At 37.9% G+C, this 26,975-nt stretch overlaps 3 protein-coding genes across 5 annotated transcripts; 2 read left to right on the forward strand and 1 right to left on the reverse strand.

The window, feature by feature from the left end:
- The first annotated feature begins 862 nt into the window (after nucleotides 1–862).
- Nucleotides 863–2,493, forward strand: LOC133526702 (neurogenic differentiation factor 1-like). The gene has a single exon (XM_061863416.1). The coding sequence runs from the start codon at nucleotides 1,226–1,228 to the stop codon at nucleotides 2,033–2,035; it is 810 nt and encodes a 269-aa protein (XP_061719400.1). The 5' UTR covers nucleotides 863–1,225; the 3' UTR covers nucleotides 2,036–2,493.
- Nucleotides 2,494–2,558: 65 nt separating this feature from the next.
- On the reverse strand, nucleotides 2,559–25,930 carry LOC133526700 (zinc finger protein 626-like). 3 transcript variants are annotated; one of them, XM_061863414.1, is made up of 15 exons: nucleotides 25,748–25,930; nucleotides 22,736–22,981; nucleotides 17,743–17,900; nucleotides 16,580–16,739; nucleotides 14,117–14,245; nucleotides 13,447–13,593; nucleotides 12,328–12,414; nucleotides 11,416–11,518; nucleotides 10,954–11,173; nucleotides 10,084–10,189; nucleotides 9,380–9,500; nucleotides 8,527–8,685; nucleotides 7,670–7,838; nucleotides 4,960–5,049; nucleotides 2,559–4,168 (listed from the first exon to the last, which is right to left on the reverse strand). In XM_061863414.1, exons 2-15 carry the CDS (start codon nucleotides 22,962–22,964, stop codon nucleotides 4,115–4,117), a joined length of 1,932 nt encoding a protein of 643 aa, XP_061719398.1. In that variant the 5' UTR covers nucleotides 22,965–22,981; nucleotides 25,748–25,930; the 3' UTR covers nucleotides 2,559–4,114. The 3 variants fall into 3 exon arrangements, with proteins under 3 accessions (XP_061719398.1, XP_061719397.1, XP_061719396.1); XM_061863413.1 differs by lacking the exon at nucleotides 25,748–25,930 and adding an exon at nucleotides 23,155–23,652 and having other exon boundaries at nucleotides 11,416–11,515; XM_061863412.1 differs by lacking the exon at nucleotides 25,748–25,930 and adding an exon at nucleotides 23,155–23,652.
- Nucleotides 23,885–25,644, forward strand: LOC133526701 (transcriptional adapter 3-A). The gene has a single exon (XM_061863415.1). The coding sequence runs from the start codon at nucleotides 24,169–24,171 to the stop codon at nucleotides 25,570–25,572; it is 1,404 nt and encodes a 467-aa protein (XP_061719399.1). The 5' UTR covers nucleotides 23,885–24,168; the 3' UTR covers nucleotides 25,573–25,644.
- Nucleotides 25,931–26,975: the final 1,045 nt, after the last annotated feature.

A 26,975-nucleotide genomic window follows, 5' to 3' on the forward strand; every position in this document is an offset into this window, starting at 1 on the left:
AAAACACGACGAAAGGGACTTTCTCAAGACTAAGAGCAAAATTCGTCAGAGAAAACAAAATACGAGCGAAAAGGGCATTTTATCACCGGCCAGTGCGCGCGGTGCGCGGTGGCTGCACCATGCAAGTTTTGCATGTGACATACAAAGTAACCCATATATACCAATGTTCTGTAAAAATATTTTTTGATACACACTTTTGTTGCCGACTGTACTTTATCTCCTTTGCGTGTCTATTTCAAATGAATTGAATCTATGTTTTCCCATCGAAGAGTTCCTTTGGCTACCTTCCGACTGCATGGTCAGATCAGCTCCATGTTTGCATATTATTGCAATGTCATCGGAAATATGGGAATAAATAGGTAGGTACATATGCCAAATTTTAGCTAAATCGGACACCGGGAATGACTCAAAGGTACAATATTTGAAGCAGATATATAAATATACGCGGTAAAGCTAAATAAAGGTGTGTAAAAATACGGAAGATACATATTTCTAAAATTAAGCCTAGGTAACCAAGAGACTTGACGAAACTGCCATACGGACCATCATTTAACACGAGAGGTAATAAGTATATATTTTATTGGTTAATGGTCACTTTGAATTTCTGTACTATCTATCCAATCCTATTAGGTATGTATTACTATTATTAGAGACATAATTATCATTATGCATAGGTACCTATTTTAGAAGCAACTTTATATGTATATCAAAGCAATGGAATTGAATGTCATTTCAAATCTTTTATAGATGGTTATGTAGGTAGCTACCTACCAAAAAATAATCTAAAAAGGTAGGTGCTTAGATAAATCCTGTCATCATACATTGGTCTTATTCAATTTGCGTAAGTACAAAAATGATGAATAAATTAACTACATACCTACGTAAAATTACGTTCAAAAACATGAAAATTTTACCATTAAAAAAAGATTCCTATCGTCACAACAGGGTACCCTATACAGGATGCGCCATTACCGATGCGATCAGAATGGCGACCGTACACATACCTCTATATACGCGTTAAATACGCTCCGAAGATGATGGACAAGATAAACAAACGACGAATACGACGATCGGCTATCCCCGTCTCGCTCTCGCCAACCGGGAGGCGGAGCGAGTGGAGGGAGGCGCGATGGAAATGGTTAAATGGTTATTTTTTGTGTCTTGTCAATGAAGGGACGCCTGGCCCCAGGAGTCAGTCAGTTGCACCCGCTTGCACCGCGCACCCATGTTGCACGATTACACCGACCCGCGAAATATGAATTACGAACACTGTGACTACAGAACAGTGCCTATAAAGCGAGAGAAGGACTCTGAGTACCCCGACGACGAGAACTTTTATAGCTACCCTCCTATGGAAATCAAAAGGCAGTCCGCAGAGCAGGGCTTTGCTCCCTCCTCCCCTACACACCTCATGGACCTCAGCAATGGCACTGAAAGACCGACACAACAACAGTGGCCGTCCAATGTTATATTTGACAGTGACGAACGAGAATACCAGCCTCAATATCATCCGTATGAATCAGAATACGGCCAGGAGCGGCAGAGGCAAAAAACATTTTACTTCGACGATTCTAACTCGCAAGACACCGTACGGACGTTCTACGAACCGAATGAAAATGGGGAATACAGAGCTTCCACTGAAGAACGCAGCGACGGAAGTGACGAGCAACGGAGATCGAAGAGGCGTTCCTCGAAATCGTCAAGAAAAAAAGCACAGTCGTTCCAGGAAATGCAGATACAACGCATGATGGCTAACGTGAGAGAACGGCAGCGGACGCAGAGTCTTAACGAAGCCTTCGCGAGTTTACGGCAGATCATACCTTCGTTGCCAAGCGACAAGTTGTCTAAGATACAAACTCTTCAGTTAGCGACTCAATATATCGAGTTTCTTTACCAGATTTTGTCGAATAACGAGTGCGCGCCGAGCGAATCAACGGACTCCGGCGGTGAACACGGCAAGTACTTAGCACAGGACAAGCTTAGCTATGCCTTCTCGGTGTGGAGAATGGAAGGAGAGTGGAACGGACAGACGTGATTCTCATTTACTGTTTGACCAAAGAAAAAGACGCTCGATTTATTCCATAGTATTAAGGATTGTTGATTATTTTTAAAGTGATGAATTTAAAATGATAGGGATTTTTTACAATGTTGCATCTGGCATAAAGGACTTTCGTCCAAAACCAAGTGATTTTGTACATAATGCATTGTTACAAAAAAATGTGATAGTTAAGTAGGTATTTTTTTAAATACCAAAGACGTGTAGGTATACGAAAATTACACGATGTAAATAAAGTGATAAACTGATTAAAAACTCCAAAGAATCGCGAAAGCATGTTAAAAATAAATAAATTACTATTAATCTCTTAGGATTAAGTGTTTATAATTTAAGAAGCTGATTACCAAAAATAAAAGCACAATGTTGGTAAGAATCATTAGAACCTACATGTATTGTGTTTTTAATTCCAATAAATTTAATTATTAAAACTAAAACAATTTATTTATTTGTTCGATCTTATCCCAGTCTGTTTATATAGGTAGGAAATATAAAACAACAGATATCATTATTAACCAATATATTGATTACATTTATACTATTTTGTTTTGGTAAATCGTATCGTAAATTACAATAATAACTAGAGATGCCCCGAATACGGGTTTTGGCCAAATACCGAATATTCGGCCCGTCCCTCGGCCGAAGCGTCGAATATACAGCGACCGAATATTCGGCATGACGATAACATTTTGAGTCACAATTATTACGAAAACTGTTCACCAATAAAGCACAACGCTTGCTAAGATATATTTTTTGCTGAACAGAATAAATGAATGTAGTTAGAGTCAATCAAATCAGTCCCATGACAAAAATAGAATGCTCTAAAAGGATCTTCGTATTTAACAACTAATATCCAAGATTTCATTTTAAATATAAAATATACCTAGTTTTTGGTTATTTTTATAATGTGTATTTTTTCTTTGTAGGTAGGTGCAATTGATATTCGGTATTCGGCCGGGTACCGAATATTTGGCAAAGTGGCCACATACCGAATAGTTGCCGAATATTCGTGGCATCTCTAATAATAACTATATATATGAATAGTAGGACTACCTAGTTACTTAGTCGAGTTCAACCGGCCCCTAATACATATTTATTTGCTTCCATTTACCCAATAAAGTATGTTCCTAGGCTATAAGGACCCGTATGAGCCATCCACTAATTACGTCACACATTTAGGAGCAGGAGGATGGTCAAGAAATTGTGACAAGGACGCACCTCTTGACAGTTACAAACTATTAAAAATCATCAGATACGTATGAAGTAATTTGTGGATGACCCCTTAATAGTTGTATGCCAGTAGCGCCTAAAGCCTTTGCCTGAATTTAAGTCATTTATTATCGATCTCTCGCAATATATAAAAAATGTTTTATGGTATAAAGAAGCTTAATGAATATGATTTGTATGAAGTAAAAAAAAAAAAATTGTGCTAACAATCAGACCATAAAACTTAATTTTCTTCCCTAGAAAGCGCAAGTAGCACCAGTAATAAAATAAAACCACGTCACAAGGACACGCAAATCAGTAAGCAAAAGAGAGTATAAAAGATAAACTGTAGGAGGTCCAATAAAAGCCCACGGCGGTTGCCGCAGCTGCCGGACACTAAAATTACCAGAAGGATAATATACCACTGATAATAATCCTTTGTTCTTAATTAGCTCATTAGATACAATAATCCTTTTAACAAATGTGTTACTTTTCCAAACAAAAACACTGTACAAAAATATGTGTCAAAATGCTGTTTACAATTTGATTTATTTTATACAGATGATCATAATTTTTATATAAAAATAATTCACGATTATGATTATTGCCTTAGGTAACGTATGTACAGTCAGCGTCAAATAATTTGTAGCAACCAAAGTAGCCAAATAGTTCGGTACACCATGTATTTAGTATGGTGTACCGAACTATTTGGCCACTTTGACTGCTACAAAGTATTTGACGCTGACTGTACCTATACAAAAAATATAAAACATCTAAATTCTCCATAGATGCTAGGTCAGATCGACCATTTTAAAAGAATGTTTTATAAGTTTTAGTTATCTTACAATACTTATTTCACTTATGGTTTCCATAAATCATCACAGACTCAGCTTCTACCATTTGATTTATCTGCAAACAAAAAAGTTATATTTATAAATCGTACACTTATACCTATAAAGAACGCAACAGTAATTAGCTAGTCTTCACTAGCGCGTCAAACCCTGGGGGGTCGACTATACACCATAATAGAACAAGACAAGACTACTCGACTTAAATGTTCTAGGCCAAATAGTAAAACGACTAAAACGTTACATAATACAAATAGACTGAAACTTACATTTTTGACGTTGGTTTATAAAAATAAAATAAAAACTAAACAAACCCGTAATCATATCACCATTGGGATTCAATCCCAGAATCTTTATAAAATCGAACTTATAAGTAAGTAGGTGTGTTCACTTTTCCTAAACCATTTTATCGATTAATACGTAATTTGTATGATTGCCGAAAACGTTAATTTTTAAACCGTTTGTCTTATTTTATTTTTGATTTAATAAATAATACAGGGTAACTGTCACGTAGTCCGTAGATTGTTACTAACACTAAAAACTTACTGAAAACTCTTCCTTTTGAGAGAGTAGTTTGTATATTATACAATCTAAAAGTATCTCTGTGGCGTCTGTGGTATTACAGCTTCTATAAGCAGTATTATCAGATTTTACAGAATTATCTGGTGTTTCGTCTTCCTTAGAGAATTCAGTTTTTTTCTTTAATGTAGGGAAGAGTTTGGTATTTATTATTGATAGTATATCACCATTAGTCAACAACTTATACAAAACTAGCAAATGAAGCTCTAGCTTCATTATTAATGAAGTTTAGTCTGTAGTCTCGAAATATTTATTTCTATTACAAATGCTTACCTCATTTGGCACAGTTTTGTCGAGCGACACCTGCATAGTGTCGGCGTCCCCCTCCGACAATATCCACCCCTCCTCTTTGAGATCCACCGTCTTTAACAAACGAGACAATCAGTTGGATATACCATTTCGATAAAAAGCTTTAATATTTATGTAAAAAAAATGTTCTGGTTTTAAATATCTCAACGTTCTAAGAGAAATTTTTAACTTATTAATGTGCCACATCGCATCATATGTACTTAGTCAGCTCACAAGTTCTGTCACAAAGGTTTTGACTGATAAAATGTAATACAAAGATTTTAATAATAAAATTATAGCTATGATTTGAAAGCTTGTTTTGTACTTATCAAAACGTAATATAACTTGTTTTAAATTTAAGTCGCGATTTAAATTAAAATTTATTTACTTTAGGATGGACGTTAGACGCGAATACACGGCTGGATTGTGAACAATTATGCTTCATAGAAAAGAGTAAACGTCAGTGTTACATCAATAAAATACGAGTACATACAGTTGTTAATGCATCTCTCTCAGTTGCTTATAAGCTGGAAGAGATCCCTTCTTAAGGGGATAAGTTCCCCTTTGTACACATGTGTTATGTACTTGTTTTGTTCAATAAAGTTACTATTACTTCTACTACTACTACAGTTGTTTATTTGTATGAAACAACTTTATTTGTCCGACAAGTCTGTACCAGCATATAGTTCTCAAAATAAAGATAAAAGATCCCGTTATGCAAGATTCAAGCATATTAAAGAGAAAAAGAAATACATAAATAGTGATCCAAATCACCTTCAATAAGTAGCGTATCTTTTGACGTGGTTTTCTTTTTCTTGGCTTTTTCCGATTATTATTGCGGCAGCAAATTACGCTAAATTATATTGTAAATTATTTACCATTATATAAGCTTTTAAACGATGCGCATAAATAATAAGGGATCTGTAGCCATATTTTTGTTTATCAATAAAAACCTTTGTGACAGAATTTATGACCCGACTAAGGTAGCTTTTTCAAATTTAAAAAGTATGGAATCAAGCCAAGTTCTTATACAACTTAATAAACATTTAGGCCTCATTCACACGGCTTTAACAACGCGCGTTAAAAAGGCGTTTGAATTACATAAATGGATACCCGTGTATATTCGCGCGGTGATGGTTTCGACTTTGAGCGTTGCCCGTTAAATCGAATATAGCGTACGGAGCTTCTAACGCCAGGTTTTAACGCAACGCTTTTTAAGCTCTTGTGCGAATGAGGCCTTAGTGACCTCATATAGTGACTAGTGACATGAAAACCGTAAAACTACCCCGAAATATAAAGTTACCCACATGTTAATCCAGGTAATAAACTATCTGTGTGACAAGTCAATGCACGCGAATAATAGGTATTTATAAAAAATTGTATTTTCATGTTCTATGACGCATGCCAAAAACATTTCAATTCAAACATCTCAACTCGAAACTCATCTTCCTGGCGTTCTCCCGGCAGCGGCATTTTGCCACGGCTCATGAAAGCCTCGGGTCCGCTTGGCAACTAATCCCAAGAATTGGCGTAGGCACTAGTTTTTACGAAAGCGACTGCCATATGACCTTCCAACCCTAAACAAGGCCTTATTGGGATTAGTCCGGTTTCCTCACGAGGTTTGCCTTCACCGAAAAGCGACTGGTAAATATCAAATGATATTTCGTACAGTTCAAACTTAAAACACACACAACACAACACAAGTTAAAACTCAACTCGAGAATATTGATGACAAAATTGAGTTATTACTGAGAGTACAAGCTGTAAATGGATGCAGCAACATTTTCTTGTTACTCATTGCTAAGGTTACAGTCAATTTATTATACCTATCCTATATTAATTTATAAACCCTATTTTAATTACAGTATACTCGATACTATACGAAGTTCACGGTCCAGCAACCTGCATTGATCATTTTTTTTAGAAAAAACAACAATATAATGATCTTTTTAAAAAACCTGATAGTCAAGGTCACGCCGAAAACACGCCGCCGCCGCCGATCATTGTTTAATCAGCGCACACGTCTACATACATACAGTTTTATTGACAGCGTCTAACTTCTTGTTGTGGACTTGTTTGATGTGGTCCTTGAGCACGAATGTTCGCGCGTAGCTCGCGCCGCATAACGTGAACGCGAGCTTGAAGTTGCTCTGTCGCGCATGCGTTTCATAATAAACTTACCGTATTATTATATGACTGGTCTGGCCTAGTGGGTAGTGACCCTGCCTAAGAAGCCGTTGGTCCTGGGTTCGAATCCCGGTAAGGGCATTTGTTTGTGTGATGAACACAGATATTTGTTCCTGCGTCTTAGGTGTTTTCTATGTATGTATCAGTGGCGGGTCGTTCAAAGAACTCGATTCCCACCGGCTTGTCTAATTTCAGCCCGTTGAGTACTTTCACGATCGGTTCATGGAGAAAAGGAAAGCAAAATTAGCTCCGGATTCCCTATGAATATTTGTGACGCGCCGCCACTGGTATGTATGTACATGTATATTATATATATCGTTGTCTGAGTACCCACAACACATGCCTTCTTGAGCATTCTGTGGGGCTTAGTCAATCAGTGTAAGAATGTCCTATAATATTTATTTTATTGACAGCGTCGAACTCCTTGATGTAATCCTTGAGCGCGTAGCTAGCCCCACATAACGTGCACGCGAACTTGAGGTTGTTATGCGTTTCACAGTAAACTTACCGTTTTATTGACAGCATCCAGCTCTTTATTATGAACTTGTTTAATGTGGTCCTTGAGCGCGAATGTCCGCGCGTAGCTCGCCCCACACAACGTGCACGCGAACTTGAGGTTGTTTTGCCGCGCATGCGTTTCTGTGTGAGCTCGCACCGCGTACAGAGATGCGAAAGGCCTGAAAGAAAAATAGTATGTTTTCGATTTAAGAAACTGGCATTTGCAGGCGCGAGTGTTAAGATTAAACGGACGATCTAGGGCAGGGGTCATCAATTAGTTTCTTCAGGGGTCCGGTTTTTAAAATAAAATGACCATCGCGGTCCGTTTCTACTTGAGTTTATTAAATAAGCAAATGCACAGCACAAAATAGGTTGACGGTACGGATCCGGACCGCGGGCCGCCATTTGGTGACCCCTGATCTAGGGAGTCCGTTTAATTTAACAAGAAGCCTGCCATGCCATTTTCAATGAGTCATATACCATAGAGGAATGTTTAAATGGGGCACTGAGGGCAGCTGCTTAATCCCGTGCTGCTACGCGAAAACGTTTTTTTAATTAAGATCGATTGCCGTTTACAGATTATGGAATAAAATACAGTCAGCGACAAAATCCTCAATTTACTAGAAAAATATGCTACTCCATTCCATTCAAATTCAGAAGATTCTTAGAGACGAACCTAGGTTAGGGCACTAGGAAACCCACAAATGAAAGAAAATGTTTTTCATTTATTTAGTATAAAAAGGTCCATTAGAATTTTGTACTTTTGGTGGTGACTTGTCACATTTATAAGCGTACGTATTTATTTTCTATCGTATTATTGTAAAGTAGAAAGGGCTAACTCTGATTGACACGAAAGTTTAAACGTACCTGTTACAGTGTTGGCAGGAGAAAGGCTTGGTGTGCGAGTTCTTGTGGCCCGCGAGCTGCACGCTAGTCTTGAACGCCTTCGGGCAGTACGGGCATTTGTACGCGCGCACTTCGGAATGCGTTAGTAGATGGTGGTTGTATACACTGTGCGCTTTAAACCTGGTACGAGAATTAAGTTTAATACGCATCCATTCATATTAATATGTATTACATAAAGCTTAAAATAGTAAATATCTGTTCTTTTTACAACAACATCTCGGACATAAGCGAAGCGCGAAAAATAAGTTTAGATGGCGTTAGGATTGTTTGCGCGAATCGTTGTAAACGATATTATTGCGCGTGACTGTACAGCACCTAATGCCCTTATTTATCTGGTAACCAAGGTGTGTTACGATATATTAGGCCACTATGGCCGTCGCTATTTAGTTATTGTGTGTAAACTTATGCTCTGTGTGTGCTCAATAAATAAACCTTATTAGAAGAGTTTTGTTTTTCTGATTAGCCAGGCCTGAATCCATCACCGTCTTATAAGAGTGCCGACTCGTTGGGAACCTCAACCCGACTGGTCTGCGCTCTAAAAAGGGCCCCCCTTTTTCACAGTACTTTATTATGTAAATACGATAAGCAAATTGCAAAAGTCCTCTAAGGATTCATTTTCTAGGTTTTCGGGAGGTTAGTTATTGAGAAGATAACAGATAATTTTGAATTACAAAACAGGCAGCTATTACAATGCTATGCGAAATAAATCATCGTTTTCACAAATACTCGTAGATATTTTTCTAAATTCCATAGGCGTTGAAAGCCCAAAATTACGTTTATTTTAGATTAGAAGATATAAATAAATTGTACTAACCTTTTGTTGCAATGTGGACAGGCGTAGGGTCGCGCCCCTGTGTGTGTTCGCATATGCAGTGTTAGACAATATGACACTCGGAACGATTTGCCGCAGATTTCGCACGAGTGTGGTTTCTCGCCTTAGAATATAAAACCATTACATTAGACACAATTTTTAGATTAGCTTTTATTAAAACAAGATCACTAGACGTTGTTGTCTCCTGTAATAATTTTCAATTTTAATTTCAATAAAAGTAGGCATACATTCTTCATTTATCGAGGATTATTCATCATAATAGAGATGATCAACAGTCCAACATAGAAAAATAATAACTTTTGGTGGACGACATTTCATACTATTTTAACTTTCAAATAGTATGTTATAGAATGAAACTAGGCTTGAACGTCGCCAGAGCGGTGCCACTGTCATAAACGCAAGCAATACGTGATAATTACGAATTAATAAGGTATTTATTACGGGAATTTCTTTATAGTTGTACTAAGTTTTCATGCTAAATGCTTCGTCAATATGAAACTTAGCCCGACCAGAAATATAGGATAATTGTTAAGAGGGCGCTATTCTCGTGTATAGGGTGACAATTCAGTTTAGTATGAAGAAATTTCGCAATATGGCGCGTGGTCATATATTATTGGTCAGGCTTTATATGCAAAGTTAGTGTGGTCAGAGTATACAAACTGACTCATTGCTTACTCAATACATACCTGTGTGTATCCTCTCATGCTTGACCTTCTCGTGCGGCCGCGCGAACTGCCGCGTGCAATACATGCAGTTGTACGGCAGGGATTTATCTTGCTTGTTCACTGGGACCTGAAACAAGTTCGATTTTAATCCGTATCGCATTGAAATAAGGTCTAATATTGATTGTTCTATGAGTGATGGGATAATTCCATGGATTATACTGTTGTTTGTGATGAGTCGTTCACGGGACATTTTACAGTATAACTGCTTGCCAAACGATTTTAATTGATTACGAGTTCTTGAATACAACTTCTGTCACACTGCTACACAAACAAAACCTAGAAAAATACAACATTCGTAAATAAATATTATAGGACATTATTACACAAATTGACTAAGTCCCACAGTAAGCTCAATAAGGCTTGTGTTATGGGTACTCAGACAACGATGTATAAAATATATAAATACTTAAATATACAGAAAACATAAATGACTCCGGAACAAATGTCTGTGCTCATCACACAAATAAATGCCCTTAACAGGATGTCAACCCGGAACCACCGACTTCATATGCAGGATCACTATCCACTAGGTCAGACGGTCGTCAAAATAGTAAAATGTTCTATACAGTTTATCTATGTTCATCTTGCAATTTAAGGGTCTCTTTTATATTTTGTACCAAGGGAAAAGCAAGCAAGCATTGGGTGCATTATGTAAATGACTAAATTGAAGCATAGTTGTATATTATACCTTATCTAAGTTGTGCATACTCATATGCACTATATGCATCTTGAGGTACTCGCTGGAGTGGAACTTGCGACTGCAGATGTCGCTGTGCGAGTTGTGGTGGTAGTGGATTAACTTGTATATCGAGCAGTAGTTATATGTTATACCTTATCTAAGTTGTGCACGCTCATGTGCATCTCGAGGTACTCGCTGGAGTGGAACTTGCGGTTGCAGATGTCGCAGTTGTACTTGTTGTCGGTGTTGTGCGAGTTGTGGTGTACGGCGCGGTAGTCGATAGGGATTAATTTGTCGCATATCGAGCAGATGTATTTGTCGTTGCTGGTTTCTGTGCCCTCAGACTCCACTGGTAGTTCTATTGGTCGTGCTCTGTGGAAAACAATTATATAGAAATATTGAATGTCTTGGTGATTTAAGCAGGGGTCGGCTAATTTATGTGGAGACGAGCCAATCGAAAAGAAATCACCAGTTTTTGGAATTTCAAAGAGCAAATGATGTTTTCAGTAGTCTAAGAACATCGTTAATCTTTTGGGAGGCTCACAAGACACGGTTTGCCGACTCCTGATTTATGTAAGGGAAGGGGTTATAAAAGGGATAATTTGAATACGTACTTGACTGGATCGTGCATCCGTTTGTGCAACTTTAATGATTTGTTACTGGGAAACACGGTTGAACAAATATCACATTTGAACGGCCCTGTTGAGTCCGTGTCTTCTGAAAGCAAACAAAATCGTCGTGTAGATACTGACAACCAAAATCCCTACTTACTAAAAATATTAATGTAAATGTTAGTAATTGAATAGGAAACAACAAAACACATTCTCCTTGACTGCAAACAGGTATAAGTATACAGGAGCAAATACCTCCGGACTCCGTGCACACTAAAGGAGGTAATTAGCAACCTGAAAACATTGCTAGGCTTCGTGGAGGAGCTGGGGTGGTTATAGTAGCGCTACCTCGTTTCACGCGAAATAGGCACAAAGGTTGTCGATTTGCGGAAAATGCCCAGAAGCACTAACTAACTTACTAGTAATTAGGCGGGTCCACACAGAGCGAATATACGCGCAATTCCCTCGCGCACAAAACGGCGTTTTCCTCGCCTGAGCGCGTGGAACCGCCTATTGAATATTTGTTTGTTATAAAATTAGTGAACAAATTGACCTGCCATGAGGTGGATGAAGTTCTGGGTAATCATGACGACGTAACCTGATGTCGATAAAAAACCCACAGGTAGGTATGCTATTTTTTAATTGTTATAAACAGATTTTGGTGATACACACACAGCTACACATATAGCTTATATCCTGAATTACTTTCTAGCATAGGAATCACAGCCTAAAGACCTGATAGTAAGCGGGAAAAGTTGATAGGGGAGTATAAGTTTATTAGGAAGGTGGAAGGAACCCAATAGACCGATTTTACGCCGAAGTCACGTGTAGAGGTTAGGAGAAAAAAAAAATCTGTTCAAACAGGAGGATTTGTGTAAGGTGTATAAAAGTAAATAATATAGGATTAAATCATACCAGCATGAGCTTTGTGGATTTTCATATGAGCACTTAATGACTTAGAATTTTCATATGCAACAGAGCAGTGTGGACATTGGAATTTTTCTGAAATATAAACAAAATTAATCCTTAAGTAAAGCTATCTAAATGTATCCTATAACACTTCTAACACTAGATAGATAGAGGTCTATCAACGCGTGAAACCTGTAATCAGTTTGTGTGATCTTGTAAATCCCTGTTATCCCGTAATCTTCCTAGCAACCTTATTCATTAATGACATAGACAGTGATTACATGTTACAAGCGTTTTATCAAACGGAACCCAAGCAAGAGATCTCTGTCTGATTACACTTCAACACCGAATAGTAATAAAAGTAATACAACAGAACCACCAGACGTATTACGTATATATTTTTTGCACAAAACATGACGTGATATAGCGTTCGTCTCTGCCTGTGCCTAACGCGCGATGTCGAATGTGACATCTACTATTTAATGAGATTATAAAATTCAATTTAGTGATCACTATTGTTTATTTGTGTCTCTTATTTTACTTGAAGTATGATTGCGGCACTGCGCACAATTATGGGTTATTCTCAGTGCTGCATTGACTTTGTTACTTAACTACATATTTGAGCCGCATGGTGGTCTTTTAAATTGCAATTTTTGTAAAGTCACATTAGATTAGATTGTAAGAGCTTTATTAAGCTATAATTACAACCCAGAATGAATATAGGAGAATTAGGTAGGAGAAAAATTTATTCCAATTTTTATTCTAAAAATTTGTATGGAGTGCTTAGGAATAATGCGATTTTCCCTGGGACTAAAAGGTAAACCCTAATATCCTCGCAAGTTCTTATAATACCAATTATTTGTGATTTTTTTGGCATGCTTGGAATTTTTGTACAGGTTGTACTTTTTAATTATTTTTTTATTGTGCTGAAAACTAACTGGATATTTCTACTACAATTTTTTAATCAGTTCGATTATAAAACTCACGTGTGGATTTTTAAAAACGAATGTTTGGATTGAAACTGAGAGCGAAATATTTCAGTAAATAACAAATTGAGTTTTTGTTGAGTAAAGGCGATTTTCAGCCCACCGTGAGCCATGCCCTTTAATTCATGTGTTTACTTACGAGGTTTACAAGGTTGTGACTTGAACTCGTCCAGCGTGGTGACATAGATATTACAGGTCATACAGTTGTACACCTTAACTTTGTTGCCGCCCTCAAGCATTTGCATCTCTTTCACTACCACCTTGTGGTATGGACCTTTTTTAACATCTGAAATTTGAATTGCATCAATATAATTTTTATTTTGGCAAATATAGTTTTCTTGTTATCTACTATCACTTTGTACAGATACGGACTTTAATTGTTGAGTTGACCTAGTGGGTAGTGAACCTGCCTACGAAGCTGATGGTCCTGGGTTTGAATCCCAGTAAGGGCATTTATTATAGATATTATAGATATTTGTTCCTGAGTCATGGGTGTTTTCTATGTATTTAAGTATTTATATATTATATTTATCGTTGTCCGAGTACCCACAACAAAAGTCATTTTAAGCTTAATGTCTCTAACTCACTCTTTGCTAATATACATCAGGTGAATTTAGTCTCATTAAACGTGTAAATAGGTCACAATCTATAAATTCAATATCAATATCATTGGCAGTCCTGTAGAACTTAACGAAAATTATTTAAGGATGTCGTTTAAAAATAAAAACAATTACTTTTCCACATGAATTCCTATGAATGAGAGCGACAACCAATGGGCAATATACCCTACATATAATTGCGGGTCTCACCTTCCTTGTTTTTCAAAGTAGTGACAACACTGTCAACTTGCATTAGCTTTTTCTCCACTATGGCTAGGGGCCGCGCCGGCTTTGACTTCCTTTCAACTAGCAACTCCGTGCTCAGAGGTTCGATTGTCACTGTAATAATAAAATTGTAATAAAAACTATGTCTACAGTACCGGCCAATAATACATCTTTATAAAAATATTTAATAATAATAATAAAAATCTTTATTGCACACTACAAAAAAAACAGATACAGAAATTGATAACATATACACATTGGTAGGTAACAACAGGCGGACTTATCGCTAAACAGCGATCTCTTCCAGACAACCTTCAGATAATGAGATGGCGAACGAAGTTAACGGTGGTGCAAAAAAAAAAAAATAAAGAAAAAAGTAGTAAAAATACAATATAATACATATACTACACATATAAAGTTAAGATAGACTACATTATTACTATATACAAAAAATATATACATATACATATATAAATGACAAAGGAAGCCATAACAACGACAACGAGTTTAAAAGGTTTTGTATATAGTAATAATGTAGTCTACATTATTACTATATACAAAAAATATATACATATGTATATATATATATATATATATATATATATATATATATATATATATATATATATATATATATGTATTATATATATATATTATATATATGTATATATATATATATACATATACATATATAAATGACAAAGGAAGCCATAACAACGACAACGAGTTTAAAAGAATACGAGTATAGGACCTTCATGAAATAGACAAATAATGTTCTTTTAATAGGTTTTTAAAAATGGGAAGTGATTTAGCACGTCTAATATCAATGGGTAGATTATTCCACAGCCGGACAGCACGGAAACTGAAAGAGTTGTTGTAGAATTTTGAAGAGGAAGGAGGGGGAACAAGTAGCAGATTTTGAGAGCATCTAAGAGATGAAAGAAATTAAAACCGGGCTTTTTATATTTATTTTAATTTATTGATTCAAAAAATTTACACAGCATTACAGCGAACTAATACACTGTGAAATTTATAGTAGACAGTATTATACAAACTAGGTACATAATACAGTCTAGAAAGGACAAACAGAACAAATATAAGAAAGAAAGGCTTAATACAAGGCAAAAGATTCTCGCTTATCCATCATCTCACAGAACTTCATACATTCTTTACACAGATCCATCCAACTACTTGCAAATACATCACATTCCGGTGCTGATGTGAGCAGCGCGTTAATATATTGTAGAGCGTGGACAAGTGGTGATTTGCCTTACTTCGTAGTCGGAAATTAAATTGGTCCTTAGCCATAGATGGAACGAACGCCTGTTGCACGAGCTGTGCAACACAGTGCATACACAGTAGTCAAGAGCCCGTAGTTACGCGTCACCTCTAAGGAATTAAACCCTAAAACGTCAAGCAGGAACTTTGATGGGTACAAATCCATATTTGTACCCAAGAAAGATGATTTGATTGAAAGATTTACGGGTATTACCCATGTAATACCCGTAAATCTTTTTGTATAAGAACCGCAGAAAGACTTTCTGGATTTTTTCCAGAAGCAAGACGTATTTGTCCTCATGCGGGTTCCAAACGACCGATGCGGGTGCAAGTTTACTCCGGACTAACGCGGTGTACACTAATTTAATAGCCCTGACGTCATCGAAATCTCGCGCATTCCGAACCACAAACCCTAACCTCCGATACCAATTAGTAGCCAACGCTTTCATGTGCTCATGAAAGTTAAGCTGTGTGTCGAGGAACGCAGCCAAGTCGCGTAATAGACTCGACACGAGTAATAGGATCAGAACCGAGCAAGTATTGAGCGAATATGGGACTATTGGCACGGCTAAAAGTTGTTAATGCTCCACTGATCGATATCCTCCTGCAAAGATGCAAAGTCGGACAACTGATGCACTCCATTTAGGTCGTCAGAATATAAACGGCAGCTAAGTCAGTTATCATTAAGCTAATGAGAAACGGACCTAAAATCGAACCCTGACTGACTCCGGAACGTGTGTGGTAGGATTTCGATACGAAGCATCCGTGCTGCACATACTGCTGTCGACCGCGCAGATAACTGGCGAACAACCGAAGCAGCTTCGGCAAGAAGCCAACACTACATAGCTTGCTCAACAGTATGTCGTTATCCACGCGATCGAAAGCCTTCTTGAAGTCAAAGTATAGCACGTCAACTTGTATTCCCTTATCTAAATGCTCAGAAACAGAGTCAACCAGAGTTAATAGGTTCGTTTCGACAGATCGCTTTGGCCTGAAACCGTGCTGAGAATTGCAGAGGTAAGGTTTTACTTGAGAAGCGACAGGTCTATTTATGGTTGACTCGAACACTTTTGCAATAGAAGATTGAATGGCTATAGGGCGGTAATTTTCGACCTTGGAAGTTTCACTCGATTTTGGATCAGATGTCAGCAATTCTTAAGGTAAACTTACAATGATTGTCCTCTAAAGTAGCATTAAGCAGCACTGGCGCCTCGACAATATCCCCCGTGTCTGTGATGACGCGCCGCGGTTGCTGCAGCTCCCCGGTAGTTACGTCTTCACCGTTCATTTGCTCATAGTCCATGGGTAACTGGCAGCTATCCAGAGACTCCTGTAATAAATTGAAAATAATAAAAAATAAAAATAAAAAATATTTATTTCAGACTCATAGACATAAAAATTTACTAAAATCATTGTGAGGTTAGACGGGGTAAGAAGAGAAACACCAGAGCAAGAGAAACACTTGTTCACACACAAGGGAATCCACATACTGTTTCTCTTGCCCTAAGCCATGGGTTCCCAACCTTTTTCGGTACGCGGCGCACTTGCAAATTTAAATTTTTACGGCGCCCTCACCTATCCTAGCTATTTGATATAGATAGGTACAGTCGAAAGAAATATTGCCTCACAGCGCCCCTCTTTCCTATCTACGGCGCACAGTTTGGGAACCCCTGCCCTAAGCAAAATAAATTGTTTCTCTTACCCCAGCTGACCTAAAGTAATCTGTGATTATAAATAAGAGCCTGAGTCTGGTCTGATAATTAGAGAAATGGAAATATCTCGTTCAACATTGATTAAATGTGCAGAATGTAAGTCTGTAGTCTCTGGCTATGGCATAATTGAAGCGACCTTGAGGTCTTCCTACCCATTCTGCCCTTTTAACAAACTCTAAAGAGTTTAATTTGAAATATTTTAGTAATACATGTGCCATAACCAAAGAAAAGAAAAAATAATAATAACCATAAGCAACTTCATGCATAGCAGGCAGCAAAAACAGATTCGAGTTTATGTCATGGCTATAAACAACATATTACATCATTGCACAACAATGTTGCTTATAAATGCTACTTTTATATTTTGCCTGCCTGGATGCCTAATTTTGGTTCAACACCTTTAAATTCTTAAATCAAGCTATCATCAGACAAAAATATTATTATTATTTGTATCTCCGTTACAAACTCTCGGGTTTTAAAGCCTGGTCTCCTCCTCAATACCCTTCCATTTCTCTCTGATTTTTGCTGTTTCCATCCAGTTCTTTCCAGCTAGTTTGATGATATAGACAAAAATATTAAAACTTCCAAAAGCAACACTCTTTGAATCCGTGTTATATTCACCTCAACTACAACTTCCTGATCATTGTGGTAGTTTTGTATGTGCTCTATTACAGATGAAAAAGAGACTCCACATGTGTTACAGCTGTAGATTTCCTGGGTCTCCTCTGGTTCATTCTCAGGCATAAGTGGGTCCACGGGGTCCGCCTCTAACTTCATATCTGGAATATCACACATAGTTGTGCTTGAGCAGTATAGTACTCTTGCTTGAGACCAAGTGAATATTTGTTGATTTTCAACAAACTGACTATTAATAGTCTTATATTATAACAAGGTCTAATAATATTTATTGATTGCAACAAGCATTTTACTTAAATATACTTTTTTTATGTAATTGGTATATTTGGTACTTTTGGCTGTCTTGGAGTGTAATTTATTACACTTTACATTCTGCACGTAGCAGCCATGTCAGATAAATGTTAGTCCATACAATACATATGACCATTCGCCGAGGCTTTCAACAGAAAGAAAGAAAATACATTTATTTAACGCCACGACACATTACATTTGGAAAAAGAAGAACATACTTACAGAGAAAGAAAAACATTGGACGGCGCTGCATTGAGTGGCGCAGGTTTTCAGTAGGGACCTGACTTAAAACTATAATAGTGGCGGCACATACGACAACGAAATAGAAAACAGAAAAAAAACTTAAAAGACTTAAAAGGAGGAAGGAAGGACATAAAAAATATTATACATACTAAAAAACATACTACCAAAAACATTTTTGCTACTGTACATTACTAAGATTGAAATTGAAAACACTTATATTATTATAAAAAAATAGACACCTAAGAAAAAACTGTAATCTAAAAAAAAAGTTTAAAACTACATACAAAACAATTTTTATATTTATATTAAATCCGTCCGTCACAAATAAATGAAGTTAAAAAAAAGTACTCAAATGCCGCTGCACCAACCCAAGGAATTGTACAAAACAAAACAAAGCGTTATTTTGCCAACAAAGGGTAAGGTAAGGGTAAAATCTAAAAGGCAATCCCAATGCATTAACTTATTAGTAAAACGAAAGAGAACTTGAAATAGAGGTGGATTGTAGCTACAGTAAATTTACTGCCATCTTTCGACACATGATTAAAGATGGTGAAGACAAAGGCCACAGGTATGGCGGCATCGTTTCAAGCGTTGGCTCCACAACCATTAGCATTGGCTAATGCGCGTACCGAAAAAGTGGGACTATCTTAGCTGATGCTGGTACGTCTAAATCAGAGGTCACTTAGAACGATTTCACCGCTTAGATAGTTTGTCAAGGTTGTTTTTAAATTGATTCACACTACAAGAGTTCACAACTTCAGTGGGTAATTTGTTCCAGGCATTTACTATTCGGTTTGCAAATTTACTGTGGTTATAAAATTTTCTTTGACGATCCACCTCTATTTCAAATTCTCTTTGGTAAAACTAACATACCTCAATTATTCCCAGAGTGTTTTCAGTAACTGTTTTAACTAGACATTTATAAATATTTACAAGTGGAACAAGTGAAAGAGTTTGTGTATCTGGGAACCTTGTTCACTAGGGATGGTAAACATGATGAAGAGATTGAAAGGAGAGTGAATGCAGCCAAAAGGTGTCGCAAAAACCACGGTTGGCTGTGCATAGAGGGGTTTAGGTGCCTACACTTATATATGGTAGCGAAAGTTGGGTATGGCAGAAGAGGCATCAGAGTCAAGTGAATGCCGTGGAAATGAGAGCATTGAGAAGTGTGTGTGGTGTAAAATTACAAGATAGAATTAGGAATAGTGTGGGCTGAACGAAGATGTAGTGACAAAAATTGAGAAAGGTATGTTGAGATGGTTTGGACACGTGGAAAGAATGAGTGAAAGAAGGTTAACAAAGAGAGTATATAAGGGAGAAGTAGAAGAGGGAGCTGGAAGAGGTAGACCTCAGCGGACTTTTTCTGATCAAAGCGGGGAAATCCTCAAGAAAGGCCAGGTCAAGAGCACCCTAAACCAACGAGCGTATATGAGGAATGTCATGTGAAGTGAAGGAAGCGAAAGACATATGTCAGGATCGTAGCAAGTGGAAATCCGTGGTCTCTGCCTACCTACCCCTCCGGGAAATAGGCGTGATTATATGTATGTATGTATGTACAAATGGATTTATATCTAATAAAGAAAAGTATTTTCTTATCAAATACTAATATTATTTACAGAATAAGACATTACAGCACGGCTAGCACATGACGGGCGCGACAGTCGACAGGCGAGAAAATGCCGCGACATAGAGCTTTCTCGCGAATCGGTAGCATAAGACGCGCGCGACAACCCGCTGTCTCGCGGACAAATGTCAAAGCGACATAATTTTGTCGTTTGACAGTTCCACGCGGGATATTCTCGAAACTCGTAGCACAAGTGCACTATGGGAGAGAAAATATCCCGCGTTTCAACGTCAAAAGGAGAGAAACTGTCTTCGAGGCTAGAGGGTCGCGAGAAGCATATTTTGTCGAAGTTTTGTTGACTTTGGTCCTAAAAGAAAGTTAATTTTCTATATTTTGTATTTATTTCATACTACAGAAATTTTCTGTGTAATTTTAATATGAATCCTGAGTTTTATGATTTGTCAGTTAGCTAGGTAGGTAAGGTGTAGGTTCGTGGTATTGCTTTATAACATACATATTAAGATACCTATATCTATATCATGCCGGTAATAACAAAATGATTGTATTTTTTCACATTTACTTGTTTGTTCTCTTAAGTTAAATGAAAACCCGACAGAAAAATTAAAAGCCTAAGATTGTGCCACTACATCAACAAAGCAAACAGTTTGATGGCGAATTGACTGGATGGTGATTAATAGAAATTACTTTGTGGAAATCCGTATTAATTGATACAAAAATATAACTTCGCTAATCCACGAAATAATTAAGTGCTAGTTAATCAGTGCTAACCCGTTACACTTACACGCGTATTTTTACAGTCAATGCATGCAACCTACCACCTAAAAATATATACGCAAATAGTTAAATAAACCACCACCTAAGTACAAAAACTCGTCACGTGCTTCAATTGATTGTGGGATATAAACCGCGGTCTTGGGGTTTAATTATAGGTATATCCGAGTACTAATGATTTATAATATGTGTACAAAAACGCACCACCTAGAGAGGATGGGAGAGGATCGTACTGTGAGAAGAGTGTATGTGGTGCACCCGGGTGGAAAACGTCCGTCTGGGCGTCCCAGATACCGCTGGAGTGACGAAGTCCTAAAAGACCTGTTCGCCCTCGGAATACCCAACTGGCGTGAAGTGGCGCAGGATAGGGCAGAGTGGCGCTCTCTTGCGTCAGAGGCCAAGATCTTGTTTGGGTCACTGAGCGAGTGAAGTAGTAGTAGTAGTACAAAAACGCAATGTATTTTAAAACTTTGGAGAAAGCCTTCAGATTGGGTAAGGTAACCTACACCTACTGTACTTAGGTACCTATTACTTACCCTAACTAGGTGTCTAAGTACACTTTTGTTACTATAGGCATTATTTTATTATACGCAGATAATAAAATAATGAATCTGGCAGCCCAACTCAACCTCCACCTTACAAAGGCCACGGCCGTAATACGAGTATTCTGTAGTTACCACCCTAATGTACGATTCCCACCAACTGGCTGGAGTCAGGCCACACCAGAGCGCATTTTTAATGTGCCTATATATTATATATCGCAGAAGCGATAGAATCCGTCCGGAGGCGTCTCCGCGTCCGCGAGCAGCCGACCGGCTTGCGGCCACATAAATGTGAAATGCGATCCGACTCCGCCCGTTCGGTGGGAGTCGTAGTAGTCGTACTTAAATCTAAATATCTAAAAGAGGTCAGAGTAAATAAAATAACTTAATGTTTTTGTGTATTTGCAATATGAGAAAACTTAAAAAACTAACGCTGCATCCATAGATCGCTAAAATACAAAACGCAAAAATAACTCATTGTTTTTAACATTCGAGTGTCGTTGTATGGAGTAGGTTCCCAACTTGAGCCCTTCTATGTCCTCCGTGGCAGGATGGCTGCGCCCAGCAGCAGCATGCTTAGGTATAGGCGCCGTGTTTGATGACAGACTTGTGCATGTCATCAATCTATCTTCAAAGCCAGCGGTGCAGCAACTAGCCAGCCACAAGGAAGATATGCTGGGGATTATCATGAGATCTTCAGTCTTCTTCGTAAAGATGGTAGCTTATTAGCCAACACTTTCGGGTAATCTCAATTATCTTTAAAAAACACCAATCATTCGTAAGGGGTGGTATTTAATTATTAGGTAGGTAATTATCTTTAGATATAATAATGTACTCCAACTTGTAACGAGAAAGCGAATCAAATTATGGTTGACACATTGACATTTCCGACTTCAAAATAATATTTGCTATTTCTTTAATCTTAATACTGCGAGAAGGAGACAAAGTTATCGTGACTAGGGACGCTCCGTTTCTAAAGCTGACTATTCATTATTTTTCCGATTATGTTAGTACCGATTCAGTGTTGCCACGAAAGAAAAGTTTGTTCCAAGTATAAATGGCCACACTGGCTAAGTCGCGCGCGGGATGGCTCTCTCGCGTGGAATTCTTTTCTCGATCTGCCAACTTATGCTACCAAAATCGAGAAACTGACAGGTCGAGATAGAAATTTGTGACACGCGACTGTTGTTTCTCGCGGCGCGAGTTATCCCGCGTGTAATCATGTGCTAGCCGTGCAGAAATCTAATGCGTCATGCAACCAAGATCAAACATAGCACATAATGAAAAGAAGAAACAATAACATTGTATACAAAATAAAACAATATTTATTACATTACACTCGAAGGCCTGGCATCCATCACCTCACAGAACCTCAAGCGTTCATTTTTCACACTCGCCCACCGCCGTGCAATCAGAACGCATTCCGGTGCTGATGCCAAGAGCGCATTAAGCAGTGAGAGAGCATGGGGCAGTGGCTTAGAAGGCTTGATTATATCCTTTTAGTATAGTTTCAAGTCCATAAGAAGGAAAACTACATAATAATTACCTTTAACTGTAGTCAATGATATAGTCCCATCACTGTTTTGCTTAGTAAACACCGTGTTCCCAGACTTCAAGATGGATTCCTCTTGTGAGACTATGACATACCGGCTCTCACCATCTTCCTTGACTAGTTTCAGCTCCTGGGTTTGAAGGCAAGGCTTGGCTAGCTGCTTGCTCAGTAGTTCTACATACATTCTACTGACATCTGACACATCTTGGGCTTGATTTAACATCTGATCTGTTTGGTTTTCTAAAACATTAGAATTTAATAAGCATGAATTTATTTCAGGTTGTAAAACTCTAAGATTTGTTACATTGCATCATAAAAGTTACTAAAATAATAAAGTCATCACAGTACCTAAACTTCTATAAGGGAGTAGGTAATTCAATTTAATAAAGTGATTCAAATTGGAACCAACAGACCTGCCACATTGTGATGTTCTAAAGTTGGAGTCTCATCAGCAATATTATGGATTGCCACCGGAACTATAGGGTTTGAGATTACCACCTCAGACTTAGGCTTTGGAACACAATTATCTTGATTTAAATGATCTATCATATGTGATATTGAGGAACATTCGTCATTGCAAACTGGACAGCGCAAATTAAGCCAAACTTTAGACAAATGATGAACTAACAATTCTCGAGAATTAAATACCTCGCTACAACATAATGGACATTTTAACAATAGGTCGCCCATTATGAGGTAATTACATGCATTTATTCTTAAACCCTAAATCTTAAAAGTTAGATCACTATTTTGTAAACATAATCTAATCATTCCTCGGTGACGGCCAAGTGCTAAATTCAGATTATTTATATACACTTTTAAACCTGAACAACTTCACACTAATAGAAGATTAGACGAACGAAAATCCAAATCAACGCAACGAAGTGCGGCGGACATGACACATCTTGACAGCTCGAGTTTATGAGTAGAGCGCCTCAAAATACCAAAGATTAAGCATGCAAAGTTTTTTTACAACAACTATGCAACTATTGTCGAAGTGAACTGAAAATTGAAAGAAGGGACCTATGAATTGTATCTTTATTTAGAATACAGCTTTCAAATGTTTGTATTTGTGTACGTTAAAAATCAGAGATATTTTTTTTGCAAATGTGAAAACAAATTTATAAAGCTTGCAACACTAATCAAAATTTAAAAAAATTAAGGAATATCGCCATTTTGTAGTTTGTAGTATTCTTCGTGGCATTTCATCATTATTTTGTGTTAATTAAGCTAATATATCGCTTTTTGTTCATTTTAACGACACAGCTCTAGTGTTTGATAGCAGTAGTTTTGGGAAAATAGTTCGATCCTTGGAGGTTAACTGTTATTAGTTGTAATAATGACACGAGCCGAGTAATGTGAACTCCTACTTATACATTTGTTTATGTACATCAATTGCCGCGCGAAAATTTGGATTGTTTATCAAGATGCTGGGAAAGAGGATGCACCACAACAGCAAAGGTAGATTAGCGAGCAAAGGGCATGACGGCAAACCATCTAGCCCAGGCATTCCACCGTACAGCAAGCCAGCGAAAATGCCCGGTTCTGTGTCTGTAGGCAAAACCAAGGTAGAAGCGTGCCCGATCCCTTACATCAAACTTCAAGATAATGTTGTCCATTTGCCGCGGTACACGGCTATTGCAGCACGATCTGCAGATGAACCTATTGGGATGGATGAATTAGATGCATTGCAACTGGAGTTGGAGTCCTTACTTTGTAACACAGCACTCCGGGTGAGATATTTTCAATCAGAAATTGAAAGTATTGACACAAATGAATCAAAACGGGAGAAAAAGGGTAAAGCTGCTGGCAAACAACTACAGTACCCTGTCAAGAGGAAATTCCAAGATGATAAGCTTGTTAAGACCAAAGACTACACTAAATTGTCAAACCAGCCCAAGATGCCCAAGTTCAAGAATTATCCTAATCCTAACAATACATCATCTGGAGCATCACATAATAATTACTCAAATGATCTGATGAACTCTGATAACTCGGTAAAACTGGAAATGTCCCAGTTAGCGCTTCCTAAAAACAATATTCCATACAAGTTTTGGAATTCTGTAGAACCATATTGTGCACCTGTAACATTGGATGACATTAAGTTTCTTGAGTCTCTGCTGGCACAAAGCAGTAATACAACTCTACCTCCCATTCCCCCTCTCGGCAAACACTATTCAGAGGTATGGGCTGATGAACATTTAAGTGAAGACCAAAATGCATCTAACCCTAACAAACAAAAATCGTCAGGGCTATCTCCAGATGCCTCTATGTTGCGCAAAAAGTCTGAGAAGTTGAATGATAATATGATCACTGGACCTTTGACTCAACGGCTAGTGTCAGCCCTAATGGAGGAAAATGTACTTCCATATGAAGTACCAGACATCAAAGTGAAGCAGACAAGCAATGCCAAGAGCAACTACAAAAACTCCCTCACATTAGAGAAATGTCTAAGAAAAGAGCTTGTAGAGCAAGGCATTTTGGACCCTGAGGACTTGCCTCCCTTGACCAATCCTGCTGATGATGAAATACTTGCTGAGATAAAAAAATGCCAGACTGAACTGACGGCTGTGAGAAAAGATAATTGTCGTAATTTAAAGAACCTCATAGGCCTGTGTAAGCAAGAGATGATCCGTCTTAACCTAAAGAAACAATTGGACCAAGTGGACATGGAATGTATTGATATTTATAAGAAGATGGTTGCAGCCAAACAAAAGAAACGGCCAATCACAAAGAAAGAAAAAGAAGATGCATGGCGCGCGATAAATGAACAGATAAGGCTTAATAAGGAAATTAATTCTTTGCCTCTTACAGGCCCCAATACCAGCTAAATAAGTAAAACGAGCATTAAGTATCAACTTTTATTTTAGCTTAATATTAATAAAGTATGGCAAGCAAATAAATTGTTTCAATTAACCTTTTAATAGAGAAAATGTTGTCACTGTACTGTACATACATACTTTGGGTCCATGCTAAAGGATACGTGGGAGAACGAGAATGCACTACTGATTTGGCAAAGGCTGGCCCAATGGATAACCCGCTGTGGGTTTTAGAGCCTACTGCGAAAACCGAAATTAGCAAATTGCGGGGATTTTTCTCTTAAAACTGAAATAAATGTCAAACACTAATACTTCTAATTGTCTTTCCCTTTTACTCCAATGATGGCGTAATTAGAGTGACAGATGCCCGCAATTTGCAAACTTTGATTTTCGTGGTTATGGGCCAAGGCTCTGAAACTGGTTAAATTTCCAAACCGTTATCATGTACTTGGCGCAAAACCCTTTAGTAGTAGTAGTAAAACTCTTTATTGTACAAAAATGTAAATAATACAGGAAATAAAACACAATCATTAGTACAAAGGCGAACTTATCCCTTTAAGGAATCTCTTCCAGTTAACCTTATGCCTTTGAGCAATTGAGGGAGAATTGGAGACGGTATATAGACATCCGTACTGTACAAAGTGGCGCAAAAAAAATTAAAATAGAAAAGGCATTTATTTAATTTCGGTTTCCTTCGAAAAAACCATTATTTTTAAACCGGTTTTTATGAGAACTGGGCTATAGGGACCGTGCGCGTTGGAGGGTCTGCCATCTTGTGGCCTGAATCGTAACCATAAGCATGTACATTTACACGTCACGTGTTTTCTTGTGCATAGTAAGTGCTGCCATCTTGTGGGCTACATCGGAACAATAAACATCACATTTACGCCTCGCGCCAAAAATCTGACGGCTCCTGTGCTGCCTCCTACAGTTCATGCACGCTCCCTACTGCGAAAATCGAAGTTCGTCGATTGCGGTCATTTTTCTCTGTCGCTCTCATTACGTCTTAGTGCGAGTAAAAGAGAAAGATCTCCGCAATTTTAGAGGTAGGCCCCCAGTTTTTGTCAAATTAACCGGTATAAAGCAATAAAACCGGCTTCTTCCTCAGTGGTTGGATTACATCTTTATGTGGCACACCACCAGGCCGGCCGGCCGTTTGGTCCAAAGAGCATATAATCACTACGTTTTAGTTTGGTCGTTCGTCGAATAAACCAGAGGGCTTACCGCGAACCACGTTAGACGTGTTGCCTCCCTGTCATGCTTACGTACAAATTTACAAGTGCAACAGAGAGGCAACACGTCGAACGTGGTTCGCGGTAGGCCCTCGGTTTTTTAAGTTAGAACTCTTATGAAAGTTCGGAGGAAAACCCGATTTTTACCGGTATTTTATAAACCGGCTCCGAGCCTCGTCGTAG

This window comes from Cydia pomonella, chromosome 16 (assembly GCF_033807575.1).
Source record: "Cydia pomonella isolate Wapato2018A chromosome 16, ilCydPomo1, whole genome shotgun sequence".
NCBI classification, from domain to species: domain Eukaryota; kingdom Metazoa; phylum Arthropoda; class Insecta; order Lepidoptera; family Tortricidae; genus Cydia; species Cydia pomonella.

Excerpts from the sequence above, each read along its gene's own strand:
- LOC133526700 (XM_061863412.1), bottom strand. The coding sequence starts at position 23,431 with ATGGGCGACCTATTGTTAAAATGTCCATTATGTTGTAGCGAGGTATTT. Across the intron at positions 16,740-17,742 it reads ATCAGGAAGTTGTAGTTGAG|GAGTCTCTGGATAGCTGCCA; the intron begins GTGAATATAACA and ends AATTTATTACAG. Across the intron at positions 11,519-12,327 it reads AATCCACAAAGCTCATGCTG|AAGACACGGACTCAACAGGG; the intron begins GTATGATTTAAT and ends GTTTGCTTTCAG.
- LOC133526701 (XM_061863415.1), top strand. The coding sequence starts at position 24,169 with ATGCTGGGAAAGAGGATGCACCACAACAGCAAAGGTAGATTAGCGAGC.
- LOC133526702 (XM_061863416.1), top strand. The coding sequence starts at position 1,226 with ATGTTGCACGATTACACCGACCCGCGAAATATGAATTACGAACACTGT.